Source organism: Varanus komodoensis, unplaced genomic scaffold, assembly GCF_004798865.1.
Source record: "Varanus komodoensis strain SLA01 unplaced genomic scaffold, ASM479886v1 scaffold68, whole genome shotgun sequence".
Lineage (NCBI taxonomy): Eukaryota > Metazoa > Chordata > Lepidosauria > Squamata > Varanidae > Varanus > Varanus komodoensis.
This window is the reverse complement of record NW_025336321.1, coordinates 810,366-836,263: the sequence shown is the minus strand read 5'-3', so window position 1 is coordinate 836,263 and position 25,898 is coordinate 810,366. Positions and strand designations below refer to the sequence as shown.

Below are 25,898 nucleotides of genomic sequence, written 5' to 3'. Positions count from 1 at the left end.
ACTTTTAACCTCTTTTAACCACTATGCCACACTGGCTAATTAATCTTAATTAATTCTAAATAAGAGTGTAAATATATATTTTGTTCACTTTATATTTGTTACATCTTGTCTTTGTTTCTGCAGGTGTTGTTTTAAAAATCCCTCCCAGGATGTTTGCAAAAGCAGCAAAGAACTTTGTAAGAGAGGTTGACTGTGGAGGAGACTTGATCCCTGCACCTTGCCTGAGTAACCTGGATAAATTGCAGTTCCTGGGCTTAGTGACGAAGAGGAAGAAGACCTGGTGCTGGCAGAAGCCAAAGTACCATCTCTTGTCACTCTCGCTGAATGATGTGCTTGCAAAAGATGAACCCATAAAACCAGGTATAATTACAGCTACACTGTGCTGCATGAGATAAGACAAAGTGCAAAGTGTAATAATTAAAAACAAGTATTTCCAATCAGACCACTTGCAGATTTGTCTACTTTGTTTAAGCCCCCTCCCCTCAAAAAAAAAAAAACCCCTTTGAAGACTCAGCACTTCTCAGAAGTAGCCCTATTAATGTATTTATTGTCTCATCTTGCCCTTGTTGTCCTTTTAAAATGTGTGTGTAAGGCACTCATTTAAACAATGAAATGGTTTCTCCAAAGCAAGCAGTGCAAGGAATGTTGGTGATCCTACATGTTGCCTCTGACTTAAATGATACTATTTTATAATTTGATTTTCTGAAGTACTTACTTGGAGTAGTTGTCAGGATTTTTTGTTTTTTAAAAAAGTGATAACTGTAGGACAACCTTGTTAATATGTTGTAGAAAAAACAAGAAAGAGTCTTGTGGCATTTTTAAAGAGTGGGCAACCATTCTATGCCACTTTAGATAGAAAAAAGGCCTACAGTTCTCAACTTCTGTCTATGCTTGCATAGGATTTCTCCCTTATTCTGGCTGTAGTGGGCCAGAGTTCACTTCATCTATCACGGGAAGCGTCATCCTTGAGTGGCTGATGTGCATGCATGTACACAAGGTGCCAGCAAATCTGTCCAGTTCAATTTCACTGGGATTCTCTTTTTGCTTTTAAGTTAATTCTGTCTTGTTGTGCTTTTGACTTTATTTCATCCACATAACAATGTGTATGGATTTTTGTGATCATTTTTGAAAAACACACTTAATGTCGTATATACCTCTGTAAATATATGTACTTTTAAGCAATTTTCATATGGAGAAAGCACTTCAGGGCAGTTTTTTCAAATGTACACATTTTGTGTGTGCATTTTCATGTGTGGATTTTGTGCACACATTTTTAATTTTTTGCAAATTGCACAGCAAATGTTAGAAAGTTTGATAGCACCTTGTCTTCTGGTTCATAGACATTTGTTATGTTTGCATTAAAATGGGAATCCAACAAATTTCTCACCTATGCTGTGTGTACATTTATGCACATGCACATCTATGTAACATATCTAAAAAATAATAATTAAAAGTACACTTGAGTGGCCATGAGCTGCAAAAGGTACATTCTATGAGAATTTAATGTGTAAATGTTTGCAAAATAAGCGCTTTGACCATTCACAGCAGCGCTAATCAGTGATAATATAATCATACTAGCATTGTTAAGTTAATTAAACCTGAAGTGGGATACAGGGTACTGTTATCTTTACATAGGCCCAAACAGATTAGGTTCTGTCAACCAACATAGATAAAACAAGAGTTCTATAGCTCCTTCGGGACGAACAAACAAAGGACAGAATCACATTTCTTGATGAGTTAGAATGGCAACAAAGTTGATTCTGCCCATTATTTGTTCATCCTTAAGGTGTCCCATGACTCTGTTTTTCTAAGCAGATGAATGCTCCCCTTGGGGGCTGGGGAGGAAACATGCCGTAAGCTAGAACGCAAAAGGCCATGTACCCACTATGCTAGGATTCCACGGCCTTGTTGAACCCATGAGCAGATCTGTTATGGGTACCTTCATAAAATGGCTCTCACTGGGGATGTAACTAGTGGAGCATAATGGATGCTATGGAGCTCTCACTAGACAAAAGTGAGCTGAAAGTGTGTGTGCGTGTGTGTGGTGCGGAGAGGGGGAGAAATAACCAAGAAGGGCTGGGAGGGAAGAGCAAGTAGATAGAGAAAAGAGGAAAAGCAATCTGAAGAAGTGGACCAGTCTGAAGAAATGACAAAGCTAGTTGCTGGGATAGAGGGGGAATGGGAAGGCAAAGGGCCAGAGAAAGAGCAGGACATGAAACAGTGAACGAGAACTCTGAGAAATAGGGAGGCTAGAAAAGGAGAGAGAGAAGACTGCCCTAACTTTTTCCAAGGTTTTAATGTTCATATTTTTAAGGAAGCAGGGACTGGCCAGTTTCTTAGGTAGCCATGGAGGTCTTTGTGGGGTCTGACATCTGCAGGCCTCATGCTGGGGGGCTCCACTCTACAATATGGGGGCTTTCTAGGAGCACTCTTCTAAAAGTTGGAGTCATAGCCTTTCTCTAGCATATGTGAAGGGCTGGCTTAAGAAAAGTCTCTGGTTTCCTGCCATAGCCTTTGAGACCAAGAGGAAAAGAGCTTTCATGTGGATAAGCCCTCTTCTCTTTTCCCCACTCCAGGAAAATGAACCAAGCGCCACATCTTGTGCATTCAGCATGCATGCAGTGCTACTCTAATATAAATTTTGGTGCTGTACTAATCCCGTCTTGGACCTGTACTTGATTCTTTAATAAGTTTCAGGCATGACTCATCTTACTTCTAGGCAAACTGAATAGCAGCCTCAAAGAAGAAAAGGTAGGCTGCAAAATGGGTGCATTTCCATGCGCAGCAGTGTTGGACTGTTGCCGAGTAGTTACATCCACCTGTCCTTCAGAATACCAGAGGCTGAGTGATGCACTGTCCCCTCTAGATAGTAATTCTCTCCAGAGCTTTGATCGACTGGCTTACACGGCAACCAAAACATGGCAACACTTTGCTTTCTTTTGTGTGCGGATGTCTGTTCTGTGTATTCCCATTGCTGCAGCTCAGGTAACTGCACATACAAGAACCTGCCATTATGACTAAAATAATATATACCCTTGCGCTGTGCACAACCTTTCCCATGTTTGTGGTCATCTGTTCACTAAAATTTTAGAGTTGACAGAGACAGGAAGGAGCAACATAAACAGGCTGTTGCAGATCTGTACATGCATCCGTCTGAATTTATTGGGCTGTTCCTCTCTTATTTGAGATTTTTAACAGTGCCAATTATGCTTTGAATATGATATTCCAACATCTAAGCTATTCCTTGGATTTTTCTTGATTTTTCAAGTTGTGGTGGAATCTGATTTTGTGAAGTATGAGGGAAAGTTTGAAGACTATGTCAAAGGAAGCATCGAAACTTCATTCGGGAAGGTTAATTTAGGAGCCAGTGGAAGAGGCATTGTGGAAAGCCAGTCTTCTTTTGGAAATCTAAAAAAGCAAGAAATTGACTTGCAGAAGCTTATGAAAGATGTCGAGGGAAGGTAGGTGTTCAGCTTTAGAGTTGATATTCCTCTTGGGCCTTTTTAAAATAATGGCATAATTAAAAAGGATGCGAGAATGCTAATCTATTCAGAATGAGGGAATTCACTGTGTTGTGTGTTTTTGGTGTTAGTGATATTGTCTGGGCTCAATCAACATGATAGCTCATATTCAAGCGTTGAATGTGTGTGGTCATTGAACCGTGACTTGTTGTTGAATTGTGGATTATTGGGTTGCCTGACCCCAGCCATGTTAACAGACCATAATTTGTTAACCACGAGCAACCCATGAAGAGAGCCCATGGGTGAACTATGGATTGTTTGTGGTTAACACTGCTGAGTTCAAACTACACATTTCAACAACTCACAGTACACTTGCACCCCAAACTGAACTCATACCCAACCCTTGACTATTATCTGACCCAAGCTTCTATGGCTTTTCACAGATCGGGGGGGGGGGGGTTACTGGGTGGAAGAAGGGGCAAGAAAGCTCAATGGATCCAGCCCAGTCTTTTCAGCACCACCCCTTTCACAACTTGGTGGTGCTAAGATAGAGGCAATCATCAAGTTGATGCTTGCCTCAGCCTTCCAAGCAAATCTGTTAGCTCTGCGATTTGAAAAAAGAAACTGGCTGTTGGTCGACTGAATCTTCACAGTTGGCACTTGTTCCTAACTCTCTCGGGCTTACAGGTTGACTGGGGGTGGGAAGTATATTGAGATAAGTGGGAAAGATGAATCATGCATGCATTGGAATCAAGAGTAGACATGATAATTACATCAGGGTGAAGTATTAGTGTTGTGAGATTCATGTGAATGCATGGAGGGAGCATATCAGAAATTAATCCACTGGGAAGCTGTATTTTGAATAGGATGAATAGGTGAAGTAACACAGGCCTCTGTTTGGTGGAATGTGACAAGGGATTAGATTCGTGCTCTGGTCTGGCTAGCTCCTTTCTGAGGAATCAAACTTGGCATTAAAGTGCTGCAGCATTTGGATAGCAGGAACGGGTGCTCCAGTGCCCTGGGAGGAAGCCAAACTTTGAGATTTGGGATGCACACCTGTCAGCAATGTTGTTAATGTGAACGCTAGTCTAGCGGGATGTAGACAGCAACGTCAGCATCCTTCTGCTCCCACTTCTTGTGAAAGCTCCTGATCCAGCACCTCCCCCTCCCTACGCAATGGATCAGGGGAGTTTTGGTGTGGATTAATTGCATGGTATGATGCTCGCCCAGCCCTCTTAGCCGCAACGGTCATCTGCAGCAGCCATTCCAGCAAGCTGGCTGTACAGAGAGACAGGGTGAGACCATTCCTGCACCACTTTTGAAAGGCAGCTCATTTTCCCCCTCTCCTCCTCTTTTTCTTCCTATGTTGTGCAGTTTTGGATTGTAAGAGACTTTCTTTTCAGATTGTAAAAGAGAAGCATTGTAGTGTGGTGGTTAGAGGAACCTGGGAGATTCAGATTCCAGACCCCACTTGGCCATTAAGCTCACTGGGTGACTTTGCAACAGTCACTCATTCTCAGACTAACCTACCTCACAGGGTTGTTGTGAGGATAAAATGGAGCTATGCCAGCCGCGTTGCATTGCTCACAGCAGGAAAAAAGGTGGGATATAAATGCAGTGTAAGGATGATGCTGAACCTGTCGGCAGGGGCTGTTGCACATAAGCCACTCCAGCGGCCTTCTTGGCTTAGAAGGAGGGACCAGAATGCTTCTATAAACAAATAAATAGAATACACATACCATATATTGATACTTAGTCTCTTAAGAGGACAGATACAGCCATGCATGTATCTTTAAAAAGTGAGAACAGCAGTGCTTGTGGATACCTGTTGTATTCTCTATATACTGCTTTAATTACAGTGGTACCTTGGCTCACGAACTTAATCCACTCCAGGACTCTGGTCGTGACCCAAATTTGTCGTGAGCCAAGTTAAATTTCCCCATAAGGTTCAGTGTAAATAAGGTTAATCCGTTCTGTAACCATTTTTTAAATCAGAAAAATGTGAAGCAAAGTGACAACAACAAAGATTGCGGCCATCTCTCCCCCACCCACCCTGAGCACAAGCGCTGCCATCTCCCCGCCCCCCCCAGCACAACCGCAATCGTGCCTGTCATCCTTGCATGTGCCTGTCATCCTTGCATGTGCCTGTCATCCCTGTAGGTGCCCGTCATCCTGGCACACGCCTGTCATCCCGGTGCGCTGGGGGTGGCGGGAGAGAAGGGCGTGATCCCGGGCTCACTGGGAGAAGGAGAGATGGGTGCAAACGATGCACTGGGGGTGGGGAGATGGCCGTGATCGCAGTTCCGTTCGTGCAGGGAAGGCGTGTGGGATCAGAGGCATACCGCTGCAGGAAGGACAGGCGGAATCTCGGCCATCTCCCCCACGACTCTGCTTTGCTGCTCCCATCTTTCCTGCAAAGCTCTGATTGCCATCTGTATTGAGGTATGGCTCTGATGCCTGTGAAACAGCTGTTGCTAACAAGGAACTCTCTGCTCAGCATGCCATGAAGTCATGTTTTCTAAGATGATGTGACTATCCCAAGGCAAAGGTCTGGCATGGTCTTCCCCAGCCATGTCCTTCCCAGGTGTGTTGGACTGCCAGGCATGCTGGCTAGAGATTGGAGGAGTTGTACGTCACCACATCTAAAGGAGGGTACCAAGTTGTGGAAGTTTGGTCTGATATCTTATTCTGCTTGGCTTTTGCTGATGTACAAATCTTGGAATTTGCCCCTCAGGAATCTATAGTTTAGATGTATAGACCTTCATATGAAACAGTGTTTGGTGTGTCATTGGTAAAAGATTTTTCAAAATAGCAAGTTTAATGTGTTTCATCCTCCTTCAGGACAATAAATCTACAAAATGTGTTGCTGCAACAAATGCTGGAAAGAAAGCATGAAGCTCTTTGTATCCTGACTGCAAGAATAGTCACAACTCAGAAGTGTTTAATATCTGAACACATTCAGACTGATGAGAGAATAGCAGGCATGGTGGGAATCCATACCAAGATTATAAAGGTAAGAACATTCAAGGAAAGAATGTTGTTTCTGATGGATGTGCAGCTTCCCAAGGAGAACACGACATCTTCCACTGATCAGCAGTGCTTGTTAATGTAACTCCTCTAGCGTTCCCAGTGCTGATTTGCAAGCATGCAGCGATTTTTGTTGAGCCACACTGCATGCAGGGGAACAGTTTTCTGGGCTGTCTTCCTATGCAAACTTCCTTAAATGAGTGAATGCAGAGCAAGAATATAGAACCTCGACAGCCTGCAACTTTGTTTAATTTCAGCAGTTTGCATGCAGGAGAAACCCTGTATTGTCTTGGCATTTTCCCGTGCAGTGAGCTGCATGGCTAAGCAGGTCTGGAACCTGGATCTCCCGAGGTCCAAAGCAACATGCCATACTGATTCCCTGTTGGTGGGTTTTGGGGTCTGCTTCCCCCTCAGTCCCATCACTGCTTGTTTTCTCCTTCTAGGCCAACTTTTTCCAACCTGGCGTCATTTTGGACCTCAACATCTTTCAGACATAGCTAGTATGGCCAACTGTCAGGCATGTGTGGTGTTTCAGTCCAAAAGATCTGGAGGGCACCAAGTTGGGGAAGGCTGCTTTAGGCCCAATCCATGTCGATACCCAGAGGAATTAAAAAAAAAATCAAAGATTCTGCTTTATCTCTTCTTTTGTGTCACTGCTTCCATATTTGGAGAGGGAATGGAAATGGGTAGTGCAGAAGATCAGCAGGACCAGGAGGACTCTGGAGGTCAACCACAAGACCCCTGCAGGGTCAAGATTCTCAGAAGATATTTGTTGATGCTGACCACTGACGTTGGCCATGTGCTAGAGCATTAAGACTACTCTCTGCACATGCACACTCCGTAAAATTTGTAATGTTACATTTCCTATTGTATTCTCAAGAGCAGAAAAATTGCAGCATCTTTGTAATGTGAACTTTTTCAGATCCAAGCGGGAAGCCTCTTGCTGCTCAAATCTGTTTAAAGGCCCTTAGCCACATTCATCAAGCTGTAGATGTAAGAACACTGCTGGGTATGGCTAAAGGGCCATTGACTTGGTTCACACAATCAAAATAAGCCACTGTGGCTTATTTATATTATTTAAGCCATAGTGGGCTATTTAAATTGTGGTGTTTATCAGAGGTGCAATCTTGGTTATCACTACCCATGTGCAGCTTGTTGTGTTCTCCAAGGCCAGGCAGCATGGTTTGTTGGAGTGGGAAAAACCTTCCAATAACCCTAGAACCACCCATCTTGAATAGAAGGCTGTTTCCCACTCCAACAAGCCATTCTGCCTTGTTCATTCTGTTCAGACAACAAGACAAATTGTACCTCAGCTGTGATTAAGGAAATTATGCACCCCCGCCCCACGGATCCAGTGTGTACTACAATTTAAACAAACTGCTGTGGCTTAAATGGACCCTCACTAGTAGTTCAAGTGACGCAGCAGCGAGTGTCTGCTTGTGCCCATCAGACACGATAGCGCGTTACTTCATTGCTGAAACTCAGTGGGCTGGACTCAGTGGGCTGTTTCACACAGTGGCTTCTTTGAATGGAGATGCTTCCTGGCAGCAGGTTATGACAGCAGCCATGCCCTGCTGTGTCTCTCATGACCAGTAATTCAAAGCGTGCATCTCTTTGTAGACCAGAGTTCCATTTGTAGCTCTTAAGGACTTGTCCCCCACACATTTCTTTGCGTCTTTAGTAAAAGCCACTTGTAGTAATTCCAACAGGACTGGTCCAGCTAAGGCACCTCACTTCCGATTTGAAGATGCTCAGGGTGAACCAAAACTATTGGTGCCGGGGATGATGCACTGTTTATTGAATGCAGTGATGAAATATGGATGCAGCACATAAAGTGAAGATTCCTCTTCTTTGTGGCTATATTAGTTCTCTGAGTAGGGCAGGGGACACTCCTTGGGGCTTCAAGGTTGCTTGGGCAAGCAACATGTCAATTTCCCTAAACTGAGAGCAAAAAAAAAAGCCTTTTGCCATATATGTTATAAAGTGTGCCTCCCCCCCAGCCCCCATTTCAGGGGCTGTCAGTACACACAGGCTCTAATCCCCATTCCTGAGTGACAACAGGAGTTGGAGGTGCAGTTGCCTCACTATGGCACTTCCATTCTCACAGCAAAAGCAGCCCTTATCTAAAGAGTGATTGGAGAAGGCAGCCCTAAGGCGATTATCTCTGGTGCTCCTCCTGACAAGCTGAAGGCCATTAACACTTGGTATGGTTCCAAGAAACTATCCTGACAGGGCAAGTTCACTGCACTACCTGTTATGCCTTTTAATCTTCCCTGCCATTCTCGCGGTAGGGCCTAAGCTGTAGGTTTTAGCCAACCATGTGGAAATAAATTGTTATTTGAGGTAAGTGCTTTGCTTTCTTTGGTCTGAAGCACTGGACACGCATTCCAGAGATGTCGCTTTGCAACTGCTTTCCTGTGTGCCTTTGAAGTCTTAGACTAGGGAAATAGAATATGAAAAACTTCACTGAGTTCTCTAGTCCCGAGTACTGGATGGCTTTTTGTTCCTGTATCATCAACTTAAACTAGTGGGTTTAAAAATAATGTAAAGTTGTTGCTATTTAGCACTGCAAAATTAAATATAGTAAAGAGGATTTTTTGTGGCACGTTAGTGACTTATTCTAGCATAAGTTTCTGAACACTGTCCATTTTCCAGATGTGCCAGATATTAGTCTTTTAAGGTACCATGCTCTGGTGGTGGTGGTGGTTGTGTGTGTGTGTGTGTTTTGCTGCATCAGACTAGCAGAAGTATCCCTCCCAAGAATTAATTATGTTTTATACCTTGACATTTATTTATTTAGGAAGCTTCTATGCCGCCCCATTCACCGAAGCCTCGGGGCGGCTCACAACAATAAATAAATAATCATAATATAAAAACAATATAATTTGAGATGACCTGGCCAGAGATATAAAATAAATAAATAATATTAACAATTAAAATGACGTTTAAATAAAAAGGTCTTCACCTGGCGCCGAAAAACAAATAACGACAGCACCAGGCAGACCTCTCTGGGGAGTGCATTTCATAGATTGGGTGCCACCGCAGAGAAAGCCCTCCTCCGAGTACTTGCCCTCCTAATATCCTTCACGGACGGACATCCATTTCATGTGCAAGGTTGCAACACTGGATTAACCCAGCATAAACTAAAGAGAAGGTGAATCTCTCCCTTAGGTATCTGTGAGCGAAGATGGGAATGTGATGAAGGATTCAAATGTGGTCTTAGAGATCCCTGCTCCCACAGCCATTGCTTATGGTGTAATAGAACTATATATAAAGCGTGATGGACAATTTGGTAAGTAATGTGCCCTCTTTCCCCCTGTGTTGCATAACAAAACACAGCTACCCAATGAGCAATGCCTCTTTACTAGTATTCAATCCAGTTCTCCACTGATGATGTTTAGATAAATTTAGTGGGGGGAATGGTAAATAAAGGCTTTGGCAGGTGTGCAGAACTGCTTGAGGCTTTCTTTAGCTGAATGTAAAAATGTGCTTTTGCATTTAGAGGTGATTATGTCACCTCTGTGCATGTGTTGTACACACATTGCTTGCATTTTCTAGAACCATTTCTGTGTCATTGTAAATGAGCAAACGTATTAGCAGCTCAAGTGTCACACTCCCCAGCAGATCCATCTGTCAGAGTCAGTCTTGTTCTTTACTTCTTCATTCAGTAGCTGCAATCCATTCTTGCTCGTGCACCATCTGCTTTCACACTGTAGTTTCTCTGAGTTGTCATTGTAATAGTTCTCCTGCTGAACCAGTAAGGACGTGCTCCTATCCTAGCAGTAACAAGCCAGTTGAGAGCTGCAGGAAACTTTCAGGATAAACAACCAGAGGATTGCTCCCTAAAGTAATTTGTTAACACCCTGCAAGTTGTGTAACGTATTTTTAGCAGTTCAGACATTGAGCACAAAAGCTGGAAAAATGAAACATTCCTCCACAATATTTGCTCCCCATGAAAGTTGATTTAGCTCTGTACAACTTTCACCAAAAAACAAGCATACAAAAACAAAAAGCTCCAGAGCACTTCAGACAAGTTTGGGAATTCAGTGAAAGGATCATTTGAAAGGAAACTTTACAAGTGGACTCTACAGTAGAAATGTGGAGTGTACAATATTCTCTGAAGGTTACCTCAATTGATCTATCAAGCCAGAAGAGAAGAGGATTGTGAGCAGGAGAAAGGGGTGTTTCATCATAACAACGCAGTGCTGGTCACTTGCCATGTTTCTGGATTGCACTCAAAGCTCTTGCATATGGGAATTATTTTTTGAAGGGTATGAAGGCTACACTGGCCTTTGGTTGCCAAACATAAATCAAGCTTGTCATAGCTTTTCCCGTGGTTTGTAAATCTTTTTATATGTGCACATTTCCCTCAGCAACACCACAGGATCACATTAATTTTCCTGGACTCATTTGAAGGAAACACTTGATGTTGAGGATAAGTAATCAAAGTGCAAATTAAGTCAAAGCCAAGAGTAGCAGATGGAAGGTACGGGTGAGGTGCCATTTAAATGCAAACCCATCAAGCATTTGATTGGACCCCAAGTAATGATCATAGCATACATGGAAGTGAAGTTTTGGCTTGTTTGATGAAGCCCTGTGGGAGTTTTACTGGGCTGGTCTGAGGATGGAAAGCAGACACTATTGCCTGGAATTGCCAAATCATCATACCAGATGAGTTGGACTGCAGTGTTGTTTGATTGGGAATGGTGAGAGTTGTCGCTCAACACCTCTAGAGGGCACCGTGTTGGGCAATGCTGATATATTACATTCCTACACATCAATTTTTAAAAACATGGATATAGTAAACAGTATTCAAAGTTTGTCCATATGTGTAACTCTAAAATTGCAAATGAAAAGTGCATGTCCTGTGTATTCATGGTAATTGCCAAGTTTTTCCATTTTATGGCTTCTTGCAGTTGGATATTAATTTTTTACTTTTACTAGATAATAAGTCCAACCTAGGACTTATTATCTAGTAACCTTCCATCAGAAGCAGTCTTCCTTTGCTTATTCTGCCCTTCCTTGCCTAATATCTAGTAATGTTACCTCTCAAGTCTTAGGAAAGGTGAATGTGTGCTAGCTTGCTTTGCCCCTTCCTGGTCTAGACATCTATCAGGACCTATAGTTTATAACCCTGTCTCTTGCAAATGGTTAGCAGATGGAGTGTGTCACTAAGCAAGCCATATTTCCACTACTATTTAGGTGGCATCCCTTCCCACTGCAGCTAAGGAAATAAACATAAAGGCAGTGTAGACATGCGTACATTGGAACCCAGGCTGTGTCTCCTATTCAGAGAGAACCTGCCGTAGCAGAAGGCCTTCCTAAACTCTAGCACCTGTCTCTTTGCCCAGTGCCAAAGAACTTGTGTCCAAAACAACTGTTTTGTGCGCTCATGTCCTATGACATCAAGGCACAAGGGACTGCATTTATTATACTTTATCTAGATGTCTTGCTACTGACTTGTTTTACCTTCTTACTGAATTACAAAATCCAAATCAAATCTAAGTTCTAAATGAATGCTTCTGTAGGATGATGTATCATCTCCTTGAAATAGCTATGAATTCATTGTTTCCAATGTTAAAGTAGCTTGCCTGTTTTAGTCTAACTGGGGAAACATCCCCTCAATGGTCAGAATGCATATGGAAACTGACCCTGATGTTCACTTTTGCTTGTCTTCTCATATGCACTCACAGTAACCTTTGAATTTCTTGGTAACTCATGTTTTGCTATCAGGATGGAGACATCCTTTTACTTGGCATGTGCTTTACTTAATCCATTTCCTGTGTGTTTTCTAGTTATGCCTCCCTTTCTCTGTTGAAAGTGCAGGATATCTAGCTCCCGGAATGCTCTATAACCCTTTGAAAAGCACAGACCCTATGAACGATTGACTTAAGAGCAAGATATTCACAGTGCCTTTTTGCCAGCCAGAACCTGGGAATCCTAAACATCCAGATGGATGTAGGGAGATCAGGGGAGTGCTCGGTTGGCTGCTGATGTCATTCACATGCCCATGCGCTGATGCACGTGCTGCAGGTAACCTCCACTGACCTTCTAGAGGTGTTTGTCGGGGGAGAGGTGCAGCATCCTCCTAGAAGAAAGTCTCAGGTCCAAATGAAGCAATCATGTTGATAAACCAGCATTCCATCTCTGGCTCTAGCTTATTCTGCTCCTGCCTAGACTGACACAGGAGTTCAGAGGGGAATGCAGCCAGACTTACTAACTTTGAACACTGTATCAGATTGCCCTGGGAACCAAAGTGAATTTATTAGTGTCACCAATATTTTTTCTTTCACATACAGCTCTTATTAGCTCTAAGACTGAGACATGAGAAGCTCTTGAGGCAGAAAGCTTTAATTGGTATAACTCTTTTTTTCTTGCTGTGTAGCTTGCCCTGGTCTCTGAAGAGCTTTAAAATGCCAACAGCTTCATAAACAATTACTTTCTTCATTTGCATGCTCTAGCACAGAGAAGTATGTGTGAGTTTGCAGCCTTTTTCACTTCTTTCCTGTTGCTGTTTGTGCTTCCCCTTCTCTTTCCCTTTTATAGATGCCCTCGATTCAGGGAGAACAGGTACAAATGTGGAACAGTTATATTTAAATTCTGAACACGAGTTGTGAACAGCGCACTGGATCATTCACATTTTTTCCTTCACAGATTTAGCCTTAAATAATCTATTGTCCTCAGTTCTTCCTTCTCTACTCATGAACTGAATGCACTGATGCTGTTGAAGCTGAAATCTTTTGCCTGGTAGTTTGAGCCTTGGGGGAGGTATGAAGAGCTCCATCCTTAAACATTCACATGTTTCCTAACCATTTTTCCTGGAACCCATTCCTGGAAGGAGTGGTGGACTCTCCTGCACTTGTAGGACTTCAGACAGAGGCCAGACAACTATCTGCTAGAGTTGTCTTGACTTTGTTGGAGAGAGACTTCCAAATGGAGGTCTCTAAGTACAAAAGACATCTTGTGGTTATTCTTTCTTCCTTTATTTTTGTTTGTTTATCCATTTGGTGGAATGAAAAAAGGAAGATGTGGGAAAACACAAGTGGAAGATGGTATTTGCCCACCTTGTAAAATTCCTTGAATCAGGCAGGACAGTGGTACAAGAAAAGCCCCATCAGGGCGTGTGTTGGGCAAGGGGTTGGACAGTTTGGCCCACTGCCCCATTCACTCCTATGTGATCATTATCCTTCTGCAATGTGAGAGTGCAGCCCAAGTTCTGCTAGTGATTTCTAAAAGCTTGTAAAGCACAAACTGAATTAATGATGATGCTCAACAATCCTTCCATCCTTTTTAAAATGCCTCTGTAATTCCCCAAGATGTCATCCTTCACTGACATGATGGATCATTTAGTGTCTGCCTCTTCAAGACTGCATAGTTCTTTGAAAGTCAGGGGGAAAAAACCCCTAGGCAGAAAGTCATTTCCAAGATAGTTTCTACATGCTGCCTGCTATACACAAGGGTTGGTAGTGGAGTCAGATCCAGATTAAAGTAGCTTGATGCTTTGTACTAGTGAAACAAACACTAATTTTGGTGGGCAGGCAGAGGTTATTATGCAGAGGCAGTCTCACCTTGAGTGCCAATGTGGCATGGTGGTTAGAATGTTGGACTGGGCCTCTGGAGACCTGGGTTCTAGTCGCCACTCAGCCACGAAGCTCACTGGGTGACTTTAGGCAAGCCACACGCTCTCTGTCTACCCTATCTCACCTAATTGCTGTTGCAAAGATCAAATAGAGAAGAAGAGAGTGTCGGGTTTCTTGCAAGAGTAATATAAATGTAAAAATAGAAGCAGCAGCAACAACTGGAAGGTGTGTGGTCATGTAATTCATCCTGTAGGACATTTCTATTTATTTCATTCCATTTCTATGCTGTTTCATAACCCAAAGGTTCTCTGGGCAGCTTACAAATACTGGAAACAGCATACAATACAGTTGATAAAACAATAAAGGACATAAAGTAGATAATAGCATTTCATGGTATTATCTGAGCATCACAATATTTAGGATCTCCTGAATCCTGAACAGGTGCTAGCTGTGATTTCCTTGGTGGCAGCAGATAGCCTTGAACTGCAGTTTGGGATTAAGGGTATGGGATTGGTATAGCTGGGGTCTCACAGCTGTAGGTCTTATGGTGAGATTGGGTATTTACCACACCATGACAGAGAACATTGTCTCATGACAAAATTAAATGATATTTAGACCTAATGCTTATTAGCATCTTTGGAAAAGCTGTAAGCTGAAAAGATATATTTCTGTCTACAATCTATAGCCTTCCTCTGGGCAACAGCATCGCTTATACGCAATAAATATATATTGGGCAACAATTTGTGCAAACTAGCAAATCATTTCTCTCCCTCCCTCCCTCCCTCCCTCCCTCCCTTTCTTTAAAAGTTCAAGTATGCACTGAGAGGCAGCTTTGGTTTTGGAGTTAGCATACCATCAAGTGTCATTGGTATTCTTGGTTTCAGAGTCTTCCAAAGAACTTAATCAAACCCATTCTCATTGACAGAATTTTGCCTGCTTCACGAGCAACAGGGCGGTTTTGAAAGAGAGAGCACGGAGAGGCCATCTTACCACTCTTTGATCTTCAGCGATGCTCTCTTGCCCCACATTCTGGATGCTGTGGATAACGCAAAGCAACTTGGCCCCGAGAGCCCCATCCCCAGTTTTGCTCCACTGAGCATTTTGAGCAAAGGTAAGGCTAGAAAAGTGTTAAGACAAATAAGCCAAGGATTTGTTTCTGAAATACCTGAGTGAGAAATGGACGTTTGCTCAGCTTAATGAGAATTTTGAAAAGTCCTTAGAAATGAGGGTGTGCAAGTTGGGGGCAGGGTAGAAGCAAAGTAGGGGGAATGATGGAAGCAGTGCCCAGTCTGGAGGCTGAAAACTCATCTCCCCAGGTTGTACAGCAGCCCTCAAGCTGAGAGGTGCAGCACTAAAAGGACGGGAAGGGTCAGGGACCCCCTGAGCAGCACCCATCTCTGCCTGGAGAGTCCAATCAAAGGGAAGCTCCTTCCCCACTTCTCTGCCTGCCTGTTTTCCTTTTCCTCTTTACTGAATTTATGACTCTCTCCACTTCTTAAATGCACTCCAGCCGATGTGCAGTAAAACCACTGGCATTTCAAAGTGCTGTTTGCACTAGCTGCCTTTCATACTTGACACAGGCTAATTGGCGGCTTAAGGATCCATTCCCACCTGCTCTTTTCACGCTGTTCTCAGTCAGGTTATCTGACGGGCTGTCTTTTCTCCTCTCCCTTCCTGACAAGATGGTTCTTACGAGGACCTGTGATAGCTGTCACAGGAGGAGGAAGCTGGAATCCTTTAATGATTTCCGATATTGTCTGCTGGCTTAGGACTCTGTGTCTATTCAGCCCTCATCAGAAAGAGATTTAATTTCCATTTAAAAATAAACATGCACATTGATATATTTAGTTTTTCTTGCACGTTTGAGGAGTCCCACAAGTTTTCAGAGAATAATTCCGGTGCCTGTGGCTGACTGTGTTTCACTGCCCTGCCAGCTGGTGCTGAGCCACCAAGCTGTGGAGAGATTTTGTTAACTGTGGCAGTAACTGATGTAGGAAAGGCAACTGCAGCTGGGAAAAATTATAACTCCTGATTTGTTGGGCTAGTGCCACATAGCTTAGTGTAAACAGGAGTGGGGTACAGGGGCAGTACTGGTGCCATGTGCTAGCCAGTGTGGTGTAGTGGTTAAGAGCACTGGTCTGGACCTCAAGCAATCTGGGTTCTAGTCCCTGCTTGACCGTGGAGCCAACCAGGTGGCTTTGGGCCAGTCACAGACTTTCAGCCCAGTCTCCCTTCAGGGTTGTTGTCGTGGGGATAAGATGGAGAGCAGGATGAGAAGAATGATGCTTTTGAATTCTTTAAAAAAGAAAAAGCAGGATATATCTAATAATGAATGAATTAATCCACCACCATGATGCATGAGTGTATGCATTCCATGTGTACACTTCCATTTACTTCTTCTCTAGTTTTCCAAACTTCCATTTGGGTCTTTGGGTTTCCCCACACTTTGGAGGGCAAAACTACTTCTGTTCATCTTCATCATTATCTACCTCCAACTTCCTGGGGTATTTGCCTATGTGTCTGTTTTCTTGAGAGGCTGCTGTTTTACATGGAATGCTCAGAGACCACTCTTGGAAACTGGTAAAAAAAACTGTCAAAGTATCTAATGGCAAAATGTGGTGCTTTTGGAATATGTACTTTTTGTTCTCCTTGGAAGGTACATTGTCCCTTGCTGTGAACTTAATTATGAACTATTTTGGTTATAGTGTGTCCCTGCCAAATCAGTTCAAATTAATCATGTTGGGATGCATGCATGGCATAGCAATCCTTGGAAGCATTGGCTGCACAGCATGGACACATTTTCTTAATTAAATTCCTCAGCAGAGGCTTACTTGGCATTTTGACCTAGAAAATCTTATTTTTGTCAGTGAGCATCGCCTTCTTCCGAGAAACTCTGCAGAGGCTTGGCTCCAAGATGTGCCTTCCATTGACTGAAGGCCCATGGTCCCAGAAGGTGCTTTTACCCGATTTTCAAGGAACTTTCCCCCTTCCCCGCAAAAGGACACCACAGTTCTGCTCATTCAGCAGGCCCCCAACTGCCTGGGCAACATATTCAATGGGCTGGAGGGGCTTCTGTGGGGAGGAATGGATAGCAAAGTCCAGTCCTACAAATATAAGCATGCATACCTAAATCTAAGAAACCTTGTCCAAGCAGCTACCCTGGGACACGTCAGGGATCCTGCAGTAGCTATTGGATGAACAAGGCTGGGATGTGGAAGCATGCCACTTGGAAGAACTGTGTGCAGGGATGCAGTGTGTGCTTACTTTATTGCAAGCGAACCAGACTGGAGGTTCATTTTTGCTGGTCAACTGCAACAGAAAGTGCTCTGCTCTATAAATAAATGACTAATAGATCATGACTGCAAAGAAATCAAATCAGTCAATCTTAAAGGAAATCGACCCTGACTGTTCTTTAGAAGGTCAGGTACTGAAGATGAGACTCAAATACTTTGGCTACCTAATGAGAAGAAAGGACCTAATGAGAAGAAAGGAGAAGACCCTGATGCTGGGAACGATTGAAGGCAAAAGAAGAAGGGGACGTCAGAGGATGAGGTGGCTGGATGGAGTCACTGAAGCAGTTGGTGTGAGCTTAAGTGGACTCTGGGGGATGGTGGAGGACAGGAAGGCCTGGAGGAATGTTGTCCCTGGGGTCACGATGGGTCGGACACGACTTCGCGACTAAGCAAACAAAAAGAAAACAATAGATCAGTTTACCATGGATCTTTTAAAAGGCTCATGTTAAGTTGAATCCAGATATTTGGATTACCTGCAGTTCTGGAGCAGTGCATTCTCTCTCTCTCCTTCCCACAGCAAGCCCTCCAGCCACCTGAAAACGCTACACAAAGCCCGGAGGCCCCGCTGAATGGAGTGAGCCGTGTTAGGGGCAATGGATCAACATTGGGTTCTGTGAGTGGAGCCATTTCCCTGGCAGAAGGCTCCTACCTCCTTTGGAAGGCAGGCCAAGATAGATAAATGCATTTAACCACCCTTTCCATGTAGTCCTCTACGTTTGGATATTGGCATTTGCTATGCTACTACTGTTCCTGCGTTTTCTGTCCATTCTGTAAAATTCCCATTTTTCTGGAATGTTAGGTTTGTTCTTGTGGCTTGTTTTTAACATTTGATTTCAGAATAAGTGCTGAGTCTGTAAACCAAAAACAAAACCATACACCCCATCCAGTTTGAATGCAATTTACAAGAAGAGGTTTAGCATCTGCTAAAAGAAATCAGCCATCAGTACCTGGATGAAAAAATGCATATTCAGCACATTTAAGAAAATTGTTTAATTAATGAAGCAGAATGATAACTGGGAACAGACCCACAGCAAGACTTCAGCCAAAGCCATTTGCAAGAAGAATTGCACCCCCTGAATGCAGGAGAAGCTTCCTGCAAGAAAATTGAGGGAAGTGGCTTGTGAGAAGTTCTGAGATTATGAGATGCTCCGAGAGCATTGCACTGCCCTGAGACTTCCTTTCCAGGAATGTTTTGCTCCTGTGGTGTTGTGGCTTGGAATTATATTTAGTAGCAGTCTAAATTGCTTCATGAACATACAGTATTAAGCTTGCTGAAAGTCTCCCCCTCCACCACCACAGACACAATCTCTGTATGGCTTCTGTCAACTAATAATGTATGTTTACTTTTTTCTTTTTGTCTTTGAAAGATATCCTCCATCTCAAGACCCAGTTTCAGTCATTTGTGAAGCTGTCAGTTGGAGAGAGGGAAGCTTTATACAAAATACTCCGCGAGCTTCTACTTGAAGAAGAAATGGTGGCTCAGCTGGAGGATGTGGTAACCTTTGTTTCCTAAATTATACATAGGGCGAGTTCATAAAAATGGATGACCTGTATCTGTGTACTGTAAATGGCCTCTCACCAACTCCTTTATCGGTTGTGGACTGAGATGTGTGAACCTGGGCTGATAGGTTCTTTAGAAGCTAAACAACCCAGCAGTTAGCCCAACAACAAACCATGGGTTTACTGCTGGGTTGCTTAGTCCCTTAAAAAAACAACAGTCTCAGCTTGTATGTCACACTGACAACTAGCAATTATGTAACCTGAAAGCTTGCAGGAGGTGTGCATTCCTGAAAATCGGTTAAATTACCCATTATTTGTCACCATGACAAATGGTCTAGTCAGCCCACGGGGGGTTGAATTCTAGGCTGCTGTTCTTTGTTGCTGGGTTGTAAATATGAGTTGTTACTACTACAAGTTAACCGAAAACCACGAGTTCTTCCTGGGTTGTTTTGCTGGGCTACATTGGCTACAAGAAAGACAGTTTGAAAAACGAGATAACCCTGCAACTTCATTTATTCTGCATGCCAGTTCTTCAGGCTGCAAAGGCATTTAGGATACAGGGAAGGAACAGGCAAAAGAAGAGGGAACCAGACAAACTGGGATTGAGAATACAAACCAGGGATTGTCTGCCAGACAACCTCTAGCTAGGGCAACAACCACAAATAAATTATGGGTCAGCCATGCATGGGAACCAAGTTTGTGTGTCTCTGGAAGTTGTCTCCTTAATCCAGGTTATAGGAGCTGAGCAGTGAGGAGTGAGAGGAGCCCTCTACAGGATATGCTTGTGAGGCAACCACTGCTCAAGTTCTCTCCCCACCTGCATGATTGCCGTCGTCTTGCTGCTTCTGTGCCAAAACACCCATTTCCCCCTTGACTGTTGGCTTTTTTGACTGCTGGGCTCTTGCAGAAGCTTGGCTGGACTGCTGTCATGAGAGCTTGCCCAAGTGTCATGAGACTGGGACAAACCCTCATGCCAGCAACACAGCTACTTCTTTTGAGATACAGGGATGGGATGGGTGAAGGAGCAGGGAAAGCAAGCTAAGGGTTGCGGAAACAAACTATGGTTTGTTTGCCTGGCAGACAAACCGTGGGTAAAGCAACAAACTACGTGCTAACTATGGATTATATAAACTGTGGGTTTGCACTGTGTGTGAAGGAAGACTGCTTTTGATTGTTCCAGGTCTTGGTGTGTTCTTGGTTCCATATTTAACACATGTTTTGTTTTGCTTTACAGCTGGACACTATATGTTCTGAAGGCAGCCCAGGACTCCAAGGAATGGAGGATTTAAAGCCAACAGAGGACCGAAATATAGAGGAGTTCTTGCATCTTTTAGGAGTCAGTGTACAGAGCAAGCAGTTGATGCAGAAGGGTCCAGTTCCTAATAAGGAGCTCCTCTTAGCTGCACACATCCTCCTCAGTGCTGTGGCAGGTACAGAAGGAAAAGCAAATGAGCAGCTTTCTTTCTGAACTCGGTGTTTGCACGCAGCTTGTTTTACTCACTTCAGTTGGTTGCATTTGCAATGAGGGGCCACTGCAGAAAGCGTCACTTCCGTGGTTCAAAGATGGGTAGGCTGAGGAGTGGTTTGTGAATCTGGCTGAGATGCCCCTGTGAGCACAAGGCATTTCCTAGGGTAGACTACCCATGTGTGAAGGACCTGGTTTGGGGGTGAGAAGGCCAGATTTTCTCATCTCAGCTCTCCAAACTCCAGCCCACTTTCTCTCTCAAGCCACCTCATGCCAAGTATGACCATGCCTGTCCAGCAGGAAGCAAGTTCAGAAGCCTGGCTTGCAAACACATTGTCCACACTGCTGCTGTGCAAGCAGATTTCTGCTTCTGTACATGTGATTTGTAGGCTTTTTGCACTTTGCAGACTTTGCTTGAATTCCTGAGCAGTCGTGGACTGACGCTCAGCTCAGCTTGCTTCCTGTTCAGGGCCAAGTGCAGAAAAGACTTCCAGCATTTCTAGTGTGGGCATATAACTGGGCACTATGCTGTGGATCACTGATCCCCAACTAGCCTTGGATGCAGGCTTGCTTATCCAGTAACAAGATGGTTACTATTCTCATTGTGTACCGAGTTTATTCACAGATACCTGTTGAAAGGCACTTGAAAGCTTCCGCCTGGCCTAGCATGCTGATGGTATCACTTTCTGGTTTTGAGTGCAAGTGCATCTTCAAAACTAAATGTGCTATAGCATCATTGAGGCTGATGCAGCATTGAGCAGCATTAGGCTGCATTGAGGCTGATTGAGGCTGATGCAGCATTGAGCAGCATATAGCAGCATTGAGACTATCAAAGGAAGCAGCTGTTGGTTAGAAATGTCAGTAGATGCTATTTCCATCTGAAATTGCCCCCAAAGCAAGCTGGAAACCTAGGTTTCTCTCATTATGAAAAGCTCTCTTTGTACAAAATGAACTTTTTTCTTCCGCCACGACTTCCTAAGCAATACTTGCACTTCTCTGATCTGCACTGCCTTTACCAAATCACAGCACTTCTTTGTACCTTTTCATACCTTGCGTCATCTTATGTTTTGTTTGTGGTTCATTTTAAACTGCTTTTACGGATGCCCTCTGTATGCCCAGAGTTCTACATTTCATGAGTTTACTTCATTAAGTTTTCCAAAAATTTCATTGTATTAATTTTTTTCAGTGTCAAAGAAAAATGTTCCTATTCTCTTGGGTGTTTGCATCTGCTGCATTTCACCCATATAATAAACATGATTATGTCTTATTTCCTTTCCACAGAACTGTCAGATTATGCACTTGTCCTGCTGCGTGCCTGCTGTGAACTCCAAGTTATACCTGCTCTGTGCTGCTTGGTAAGTCCTGAAAGTGTGAGCTGGATTAGTCCTGGGAATAGGAACCTTGTATAGGCCCCTGCAACTCACCTCTAACACTCTTTCCCCATTCCATAGCCTGCTCCAGCAGTGGGACATGCATTCTATTCAGTTTTAGAAGCTGTCTCATGACATTTTAAAAATGTAATGTGTTAATATCACAGCCTTCAAGCAATTGGTTCCCAAAATAGCCCAATTTTTTAAAAAAACAGAATTAGTTTAAAAACAAGAGAATAAAAACCACAAAAGAAAAGCAGAGGATTCAGACACCCAAGAGAATAAAAAGGGTTTTCCTTGGGACTGGAAAAATAGAATGAAGAATCTTAATAGAATGAAGATTGGCATGAATTTATTCAGCAGCATCTGTGTACCGATGCTTTTTAGTAGGGCCTTTGGGAAGTAGATAGATAGCTGCTGCTTTTTGTGTGGGGGTTAGTTTTAATATTTAATAGTTAGCAAAGATAAAAAGCTTCAGACCAGCATCTGCATTTAAAAGCAGACTAGAATTCAAAGGCATTATTTAAAAACCACTAAAGAAGGAGCCAGACATATATTCTGTGGAAGGGAATTCTGACACTGAAAAAACTGCCTTGTAGAAAACACTTGACAGGAAGTCAGGTTAAGTATCTTTATTTACCATATAGAAGTCTACTTGTGTATAAGACAAGGTTGATATATTGGACTCTTTTTCTGCTGTTTGTTATATGTTGGACATATAAGATGATCCCAATTTTTGCTTTGCTTTTTTTGGTTTCAAGGGGCATCTTTATGCCAATATATACAGTAATAAGTGGAAGAAGTGACCAGGAAGTGTTTCAGAAAAATACTGTATATACTGGCATATAAGGCAACTTGCATATAAGATGAGGTCAGTATTTTGGGCTGTTTATACGTTGGGCATATAACCCCCGATTTTTGCTTTTTCCACTTTCAAGCAGTCTTCTACACCAGTATATATGGTATTTGCCATTCTTCCCCCAAGGAACTTGGCATGTAAGAATCTCCTCCCACTTCACCTATTCTACTTCACAACATAATTATGAAGTAGGTTTGACCTTAAAAATTGTGACTTACAATGTCAGCCTATGTGCTTTAGGGCTGAGTGGGGATCTGAACTTGTGTCAAATGACGATACACCGTAGTGGCTCAGCAGCTGTGCTTTCTCTTGCTACTGATGGAATAGCATGCTGATCTCTTTTTCCTTTTTCTTTCTGGACAGCCTAATACAACCTCAATGGACGGCACGTTGACTCTTACAGATCCACTGCTTGCTCCACTTGCTGACCCAGGAAAATTTTGGATAGTGCAAAGGCTGTTTGCTTTATCAAACATTAACCTTGAAATGACAGAGTCTTCTATACGAGTTCTAACCATGAAGCAGCCCAGATTTTCTCCAATCATTCTCTATATAGCATTGTATGGACTTTGGGTATTACATGGTAAAACAGTTTAGGTTTGAAGGAACAGCTTGGATGCTTTACTAGCAGAACCAGCCACTTTATTTAATACCTGTCTTTATAATAGGGTTGAATCTGACATATAAGCATCAGTGAAACTGGAACATTAGCTAATAGGCTGTAGCTGTAACAAGGGTGCATAGCAAGAGTTGAAATTGCTTGCTGAAACAAGCATATCTCAAGAAGCCATGAAAGGATACTTCTTCAGCAGTATATGTAGATAATGGCATACATGTACACGTGCAGATATATGCCTTTTTACTGTCCTCACACATTACTGATTCCTTTCAGCCAACCTCATTTACTCCTTCTGTAGAGGGCCTTCCTTTGCTTCCTTTAACTAGTATGTGTAGGTCCTATGGCTGGTCACCTCATACATGTGTTGGACTACAGCTCACATCAGCTACTGTCTTCCATTTTTTCTTCTTTATTGAGAACTTTGCAAAGCAGAATTTCCATATTTACTGAGCATATGCATTCTGGAGGCATCGGTGCTATTATTACAAAGTTTGACACCCGTTAACTGGTATCCTGTGGCCTCTGGGCATTGTTGGTGGGGTCACAGGATTATTCAAAGGGACTTCCTGTCACGTGGAAGTTCAAATACCCAGCCCTAGCCCCACATGGGTGGTGCAGAAAGAGCTGTGCTGGCTGCCCTCTAGTTGCCAGTGCATCCTGGAGGGAAGAAAAGCTGGCATGACCCCCATCAGCATCCCAGCCTCCTTCCCTCCCCCTAATGCTTTATCTGGACAACTGAAATAACCATAGAAATTAGGGTGCAAGATGCGGCAGCAGCAGAGATAGCCATCACAAGTGCTATGTTTGGGGCATAGGATGCATGTAAGCCTCTGATTTTGGAGAGTTGTATGTAACAAGGCTGGAGCTGTTAAGACTGTGACCTAAATAGGCATATCTATTCCATTTATGGTAGCTTAGGGTGGAGAACATGTGGCAATCACTGAAGCTCATGAATGGAATCAGCAGAATTCCACAAGCATTAAATGAGGGGTGCAATAGAGTAACTTTCTCTGGTTCACCTTGCAGGCCACTTGTCTTGCTGTTCCTGAGGTTGAGGGGTGTCTCTCCTAGAGCCTGGTTCCTCCACAAATAGGGGAGCCTTTTCATTTCTGGAATGCAAAGTCTGGCTCTAATCAAGCACAAATAATTGCTTTTATACTCGGGCCAAAGAATATTTTATACACTGTGTCTATTCAGCATGTTACTGGTTTAATCTTTTTGTTTAGAATTGCTTTTTTATCACTTAAATGATGCCCATTTTCACTGTTAGGCCTTCTTGGCAGCAATAAACTTTACAAATGTTTCATATTTAAAGTAAGCAAATTCACCAAGTGCATGATTATGATTGGTTTTGAAAGCAAGAAAATTTTTGATGCTTCAGAAATTGGCCACATATAGAGAGGTGGGGGGAGGGGGAGTCAGTCAGCTTACCCTGTAACTATTCTTCGAGTGGTCATCTGTGCATCACACATATGGTGATGCCCAGAGAACATGAAGTAATAGTTTCACCTCATTATCAAGGACCAAAATTTGCTTAAAGCATGTATTAAACTGTTTGCAAATGCTGTGACTCAGTTGCAGAGTTTTGCAGATCAGTTTACTAATTCTTGAGTTGTCAACACCTTTGATTTCAAGGTTGTTTGTTCAAGGTGCTGCTTTTGGGAGACCAGTGATCTGGATCTATGGCATTGGTGCATGGTTGTACCTTATGGCTACATTTTGCTTTTGACACTTTTTAGACACCTTCCTAAAACCAAGGGCTCACCCACTAGCTCCTTATCTTTCTCACCAGTCATGTAAGTCGACATGCATGTTGTAGCAGTTGGAATTGGTAACATACTAAATGAGAGTCAACAATCAAAAGCCTGTTAGTAATTCACTTACCTGGAAATTTATGCCAAACTTAGTTACATGCAGCTGGAGGTGGAGGTGGGGAAAAACTATGGTCTTCTAGGGTTAGTCTAATCCTCATCAGCCCCAAGCAGGGATTATAATTGATGCTTAATCTTGTAAGGCCACAGAAGTTGAGGCGGTGGGTTCATGATGATTAATCAGCTTTCCTGATCCACTGCTGAACACGAATCAAATTCTGGTGCTCATCTCAATGGTCTTTCATAGTTTGTGTCCCAGGTTTCTAGGACTGCTAATTACACATTAACTTGGACTTGTTCAACCATAAATTTTGAGGCGGTTTTAAAGTCTGCTCTGCCTCTTGAAGTGAGGCAAACAGGCAAAAGGCCCTCACATTTGTAACATCAGTTTATCATCATCTGCCTAGAATGATATAAGCAGACACCGTTGGCCATGCTGGTTGTCTTGTATCCTTCTAGTGCACGGGTCCTCAACTACGGCCCGTGAGCTGGATCCGGCCCGCCAAAGCGCACCACGCGTGCATGTGCCTGCATGGCGAGGTGCCAGCTTGCTCGCAAGATTGTTTTGGACTCACTCGGAGAAAAGGATCTTGCAAGCCAGCCAGCGCCTTGCTGGGAGATCCTTTTCTCAGAGTGAGTCCAAAATGATCTTGTGAGCAAGCTGGCCCCGAGAAAAGGATCTCTGTGCATGCATGCCCCTACCTTTCTGCATGTGCACGCGCCTTCCCCCACCAGCCCGCACCGCCTTGGTGGCCTGCGCCCATCCCTGGCACCTTTCAACTGGCCCCCTATTCAAAAAGTTTGAGGACCCCTGTTCTAGTGCTACATGCCTTTCAATAAACCTATTTACAAT

At 43.2% G+C, this 25,898-nt stretch overlaps 1 protein-coding gene across 2 annotated transcripts in view; it reads left to right on the top strand.

Moving 5' to 3' along the window:
• GSDME (gasdermin E) overlaps positions 1-24,492 on the top strand; it is a 30,464-nt gene extending 5,972 nt beyond the window's left edge. Inside the window, exons 2-10 of one of the 2 annotated variants that reach the window (XM_044450790.1) lie at positions 124-360; positions 3,269-3,461; positions 6,303-6,474; positions 9,660-9,780; positions 14,994-15,179; positions 18,729-18,856; positions 20,096-20,291; positions 21,608-21,681; positions 22,919-24,492. In XM_044450790.1, coding sequence (XP_044306725.1) covers positions 150-360; positions 3,269-3,461; positions 6,303-6,474; positions 9,660-9,780; positions 14,994-15,179; positions 18,729-18,856; positions 20,096-20,291; positions 21,608-21,681; positions 22,919-23,152 — 1,515 coding nt within the window. In that variant the 5' untranslated portion in view covers positions 124-149 and the 3' untranslated portion in view covers positions 23,153-24,492. Of the gene's footprint in view, positions 1-57; positions 361-3,268; positions 3,462-6,302; positions 6,475-9,659; positions 9,781-14,993; positions 15,180-18,728; positions 18,857-20,095; positions 20,292-21,607; positions 21,682-22,918 lie in introns of those variants that run through there. The other variant, XM_044450789.1, reaches the window with a different exon arrangement.
• Positions 24,493-25,898: the final 1,406 nt, after the last annotated feature.